Source organism: Neltuma alba, unplaced genomic scaffold (genome assembly GCF_004799145.2).
Source record: "Neltuma alba isolate B1F8T4 unplaced genomic scaffold, ASM479914v2 tig00004710_pilon, whole genome shotgun sequence".
Classification (NCBI taxonomy): Eukaryota; Viridiplantae; Streptophyta; class Magnoliopsida; order Fabales; family Fabaceae; genus Neltuma; species Neltuma alba.
In genome coordinates this window covers 46,728-52,743 of record NW_021633831.1, presented here as the reverse complement: position 1 = coordinate 52,743, position 6,016 = coordinate 46,728, and the positions used below count along the sequence as shown (strand labels likewise).

The following is a 6,016-nucleotide window of genomic DNA, read 5'->3' as shown; positions in this document are numbered from 1 at the left end:
AAATGGGCAGGACAGCATATCCTATCTGATACTCAACCCTGCTCATGAAATGTCCAGTCCAAAGATTCCATTTTTTCGCGGGTTGGGCTGGACAATTTTTTCTCGGGTTCGAGTGGGGCGGGCTTCTGGACTTTATGCACGCCCCTATATCTAGTCATCTTCCTCCTTGATTCCTGCAATCGCAAACTTTCCTCTGCACCCGCAACTTCTCACTGAGAAAAATAAACACACTTCACAACATTTTCATTTTGTCTTTAGACGATGACGGAGGCTATGATTGAAGTCGCCCTCGCGACTTTGAGATCTCTCATTCAGAAGGAGATCGGTTTGTTTCTGGGTGTAGATCGAGAGATGAGAAGGCTTTCCAGCGTTCTCTCTACGATCAAGGCCGTGCTTGAAGATGCTGAGGAGAAGCAGCTCACCAACAAAGCCCTCAACAATTGGCTCCACAAGCTTCAAGATGCAGCTCACTTGCTGGATGACATCTTGGATGAGTGTTCAACACACGCCCTTTCATTAGAATACCCAGAACTCAAGTGTGGGTCGTCACTCACGGTACAAGGCTCTTGCTTTAACTATTTGCATCCCAGTAAATTTTTGTTCCGTTACAAAATTGCTGAGAAACTGAAAGACATAAGTGAAAGGATAGATGAAATTGCTGAGGAAAGGTTGAAGTTCCATTTGTGTGCGACGGTTCGTGAGAGGCGGAATGAAGTCATGGAATGGCGGCAAACTACCTCAATCATTACTCAACCCCAATTCTATGGGAGGGAAGCAGAGAAAGAGAAAATTGTGGACTTTTTGGTTGGTGATGCTTCTAATTTGGAGGACGTATCAGTCTATCCACTTATTGGTATTGGTGGTCTCGGAAAAACTACCCTTGCTCAACATGTCTTCAATGATGAGAGGGTAGTTAATCATTTTGAGCTGAGGATTTGGGTATGTGTTTCTGAAGATTTCAATCTGAAAAGGCTGTCAAAAGCTATAATAGAGTCAGCTGGGCATGCTTGCAGAGATTTAGATCTAGAACCCCTACAAAGACGACTTCAAGAGGTGATTGGAAGGAAGAAATATTTGCTTGTGCTGGACGACGTGTGGAATGATAATCAGGAGAAATGGGATAAGTTGAAATATGTTTTGGCTTGTGGATCAAAGGGGGCTTCAATTCTGGTCACTACTCGCCTTTCAAAAGTTGCATGCATCACAGGAACAGTGCCTTCTCATCAATTGTCCCTGTTGTCAGAAGATGATTGTTGGGAGTTGTTCAGACAACGAGCTTTTGGATCAGAGCAGGAGGAACGCAGAGAGCTTGTGGCTATAGGGAAGGAAATAGTAAAAAAGTGTAAAGGAGTGCCTCTTGCGGCTAAAACTCTAGGAAGTCTTTTGCGTTTCCACAGTGATGAAAAAGAGTGGCTTCGTATTAAGGAAAGTGAGATTTGGAATTTACCACAAGAAGAAGAATCAGTCTTGCCTGCTTTAAGATTGAGTTATTTGAATTTACCCACAAAATTAAGGCGGTGTTTTGCCTTCTGTGCATTGTTCCCCAAAGATCAAAGGATGAGTAAGAAACTAGTAATTGAGCTTTGGATGGCCAATGGCTTCATTTCATCCAATGAAAGCGTGGAAGCTGAAGATGATGGCGATAGAGTGTGGAATGAATTATATTTAAGGTCATTTTTCAATGATATTGAGGTGAATGGTTTTGGCTATGATACATTGTTCTACATGCATGATCTTGTTCATGATCTAGCCCAATCTGCTGTAGAGGATGTGTGTCGTTGCATTACATCTAAGGATGACTCTCCTATTCTATCTGAGAGAACTCGTCATATCTCATTTTATCATTTGAAGCCATCTCACGGACAATGGTTGTCTTATTTAGGACAAATCAAATCCTTGAAGACCTGTATAAATATAATGCAAAAATGTGATGAGGATAATAATCTATTGATGAGATGTCATTCCTTGCGAGCGCTGGATATGTTGTCTTTCAAAGAGGTATCATCTGCTATTGGCCAATTAAAACATTTGAGGTACTTAAACCTTTCTTGTGGTTCATTTAAAACACTTCCTAATTCGATTTGTAGACTGCACAATTTGCAGATCTTGAATCTGAACTATTGTCAATATCTTGAAAAGTTGCCAAACCAAATGGAGTGCTTGAAGTCACTCCGTCATCTATATTTGGATTGGTGTCGATCATTATCTAGATTGGCCCCTAACATGGGTCAGCTAACTTGCTTAAAGACCTTGAATACATACATTGTTGGTACACAAAATGGGTTCCTATTGGCAGAATTAAGAAACTTGAAGCTTAAAGGAACACTCCACATTAGGCACTTGGAGAGATTGAGAAGTGTGATGGACGCCAAAGAAGCCAATTTGGCGGATAAGCACTTAACTGAGTTGGTGTTGTCATGGGAAAGAAATGAGGAGTCCCCGTTACAGGAAAATGATGAGCTTATTCTTGAAGATCTTCAACCTCATTCACAACTTAAAATTTTGTCAATAGGAGGATATTTTGGTACTCAATTTCCACAGTGGATGGGTAATCCTGCCCTGAAGTATTTAAGTAATTTAGAACTCGTGGATTGTAAAAATTGTTTCGACATTTCACCTCTGGAAAAGCTTCCATCTTTGACAAACCTGAGTTTATCAAACCTGAATCTCTTGCAATATGTGGATAATGAATCTTACAATAATGGGGTAGTGAGAGGTTTCACCACTCTGAAATTTCTATTGTTGGAAAAGCTACCAAACCTCGTGAAGTTGTCAAGGGTAGATGGAGACAACATGTTCCCATGTCTCTCGACATTGCAAACTTCTCAATGTCCAAAATTGATCTTGCCTTGCCTTCCATCTGTCACCGAACTAAAACTGCTGAAGGAATCCAATGGAGTGTTACTGGGTTCAATTCAAAACCTGCGCAATCTTGAATGCCTTTGGTTCATTAAAGATAAAGATCTGATTTCCTTTCCAAATGGGATGCTAGGAGGCCTTGTGTGTCTCAAGGAACTCCACATTCATTCTCTTGACAAACTTGAAGTGCTCCCAACTGAGCTCGGCAACTTAAATGCTCTTGAAGAATTACATATTGCTGGTTGCAAAAATCTCAAGACATTGGCAGAGCAAGCATTTCAAGGGTTGTATTCTCTCAAAAGATTGAGAATTTGTGGGTATACTAAGTTCAAATTATCGGCAGGCTTTCAATACCTTGCTGCCCTCGAAGATCTTACAATTGCAGGCTGCCCCGAGGTGAAAGATCTTCCTGAGGCTTTACAACATATTGTGGCCCTTCAATCATTAAAGTTATATGATCTTCCCAATCTAGCATTGCTTCCTGACTGGCTGGGAAACCTAAGGACGCTGAAGTCATTGGTTATATCTAATTGCCCCAGGCTGATGTCACTTCCAATGAGCATTCAGTCCCTTAGTAGTTTGAAAGAGTTGGGAATTTACGGTTGTCCAGACCTAGTGAAGAGATGTAAGGATGAAACAGGGGAGGATTGGCCCAAGATTGCTCATGTTTCAAGCACTCATTTTGAAGAAGATACATATTTATCTGAAGGAAATGGTTATTCATGGTATCATTTGGATTATAGAGGTTTGTTCTCTATCTAACTGCATTGTTCATGCCACATTGCTAGGATGTTGGGGGGTTTTATTCCTATTTGGGTTTTAACTTGTCAACGGGAGTTTTATACGGACAGAGTGTAACACTACATAAGAGATCTTGAGCCTATTCTTAAGGTGGAGGGTTTTTCATGTCACATTATTCCCCCCCCCCCCCCCATCATTATCATACTCCTGAGTCCTGTCTGATGTTAATGTGGTGGTTTGGGATGACTTACTGGCAAATGCAAAGGATTTACAATTTTTAACATGCTCGAGATCAAGAAAATGGGAGTGGGTGTTATAACAAAGTGAGATTATATCATCGTCATTTTCATCTTAAAGTTTGTGTAGGCAATATTATCTTTGTACTGCATTTTGTGTCTAACTTTGGAGCTGAAAAATATCTGCTTCCAAATTTCAGTGAGACTTGGCCGGTGGGCTGTCATCTAGCAGACAAATCAGTGTCTTGAAGCATGCAGTTTCTGTTGGGTTCCTTGTGGAGATGTCCAATGTGTTGCAAATTTATCAGCTCTAATTTGGGAATGAAGTTTCATGTAATCTTGTGCAACATGACTTTCTTTATGAATCATTGTTGCAAATATAGAATGGAGGGGGCATTTTACATACTGAAGGTTACATCTTCCCTTCTTCTCCTGATAATTTCCAGGCAGACTGTGATTTCTCAGAACCCATGCTATTTGTATGCATTATTTTTTTTTGTGTGTATATCATTGCATTCAATTTATTCCTTAGCCTTGTTCCTTCCCTGGTCAACATTTTACATTGATGTCCATTGTTCATACCACCAAGTTCAATTACTGTCGTGGATGGAATTGTTTTTATCGGACTTTCCCAGTGTCACGAGATTGTGTTTTGATATTGAAATGGGATATGTCCACAATCGTCCATTATTTCACATTTAGATGAACATACAGGCAATGGTGTAAGCAGGGGCTTTCAATTCTTTATCCTTTAATTATGAAGGTTCGTTCTTCTCGGAGAGAATATGCTTACTGTAACATCTCAGAATTAATCTGTATTGTTACTCTGTGCCTATTCCATTGCATTTAGTTCACTGCTTTTCCTTGTTGCTTCTCCTGTTAAAAGTTGGTAGACTGAGGTTCACTGTCCAAATAATTGTCGTGTTATAGTCACTATCATGCAAGGGATCATTTAATTCAAAATAAATCATATTCTTCCAATCTCATCATCATGCTTTATTCTGGCCTGTCCGTTACCTTCTGCTTAATGCTTTTCTCATTTGGTCTGTGTCTGTTTAGAATGACTTATAAATTACAAAGCAGGTGGAACTTGTTTTTTGCCCCTGCTCTACACCCACTTTAATCACCCACTGTGCTCTTTTCTTCAATTCACAAAAAAGGACACGTATCCAAATGTTAATTAAAGCAAATCATAAATCTCGAGGCTGATCTCTTTTTTTTTTTTTTTTTTAATCAACTTGTTTCTTAATTATTTCATGATGACCGTGCTAAATGAATCTGTAACAAAGTTTGCGCTTTTTAATTTTTGTTACATATTCCTGAGCAAGAAAAATAATTACCAAAAATTTCTATTAACAACCTCTGCATGTAATAATAAACTTTAAAGTAGAAAATAACAACCTTTGAGATTTTTTTATAATTATTTTTTTGGAGACCTCATTGTAATTCTTCCATTTTTTTTGTCAGAATTTTTGTCAAATCTACCTTACTTTCCATTCTTTGATTCCACATTATTATTATTCTCCCCAATTTTTAAATACAAAAATTAATTGACTAATTTACAGAGATAAGAAAATTAATTTTGAATCTAAAATTTAAAACTTAATATATTTTATATTTATCCTTTAAGACTTTTATTTATATTATTAAATTTAAAGTTTAATATGGTCTTTTAAAAATTATATATGTTCCATGATAATAAGTTTTTCACCCCCTTCCAAAATTAATGACTCGAGCTTTTGACTGGATGGCGTCAGCTCGATAAATTAGAATCAGACTTAAAAGAAAAAATTTAGGATTAAAAAAATTATGGACCTGAACCAAGCTCACAAGGTCCTTTCCTATATACTTTTCTGGTTCTATTTATAAGATAGAATATATTTTTTAGTTCTATTTATAAGGTATTAAGTGAAATTTTTTGTATAGATATATAGTTTACCTTTTATTGTTGATTTTATTTACATGAGGTATAATATATACTAAATAGGGATAAAGTTAGAAAGTTGTTTAATTTTAAATGAAAATAAAATGTATTTTTTCCAATTTTACTCCATATATTCTCTTTACTTTTTGATTCATTTATAACATTTTCTATTTATTCTCTTTATTAATAACAGTATATCTGAGAAAAAATAAATTGCTTATATATTTATTATTTTAAATTGATTTTAACTAATTTC

The 6,016-nt window shown here is 37.2% G+C and overlaps 1 protein-coding gene across 1 annotated transcript; it reads left to right on the top strand.

Annotated features, from left to right (window-relative positions):
* The first annotated feature begins 203 nt into the window (after positions 1 to 203).
* On the top strand, positions 204 to 4,367 carry LOC114745559 (putative disease resistance protein RGA3). Its single transcript, XM_028933719.1, has 2 exons — positions 204 to 3,604; positions 4,037 to 4,367. The coding sequence occupies exons 1-2, from the start codon at positions 262 to 264 to the stop codon at positions 4,063 to 4,065; spliced, it is 3,372 nt and encodes a 1,123-aa protein (XP_028789552.1). The 5' UTR covers positions 204 to 261; the 3' UTR covers positions 4,066 to 4,367.
* The last annotated feature ends 1,649 nt before the right edge of the window (positions 4,368 to 6,016 follow it).

Coding starts and splice junctions, on each gene's coding strand:
- LOC114745559 (XM_028933719.1), top strand. CDS start 262: ATGACGGAGGCTATGATTGAAGTCGCCCTCGCGACTTTGAGATCTCTC. Junction 3,605..4,036: donor GTATCATTTGGATTATAGAG/GTTTGTTCTCTA, acceptor TCCAAATTTCAG/TGAGACTTGGCCGGTGGGCT.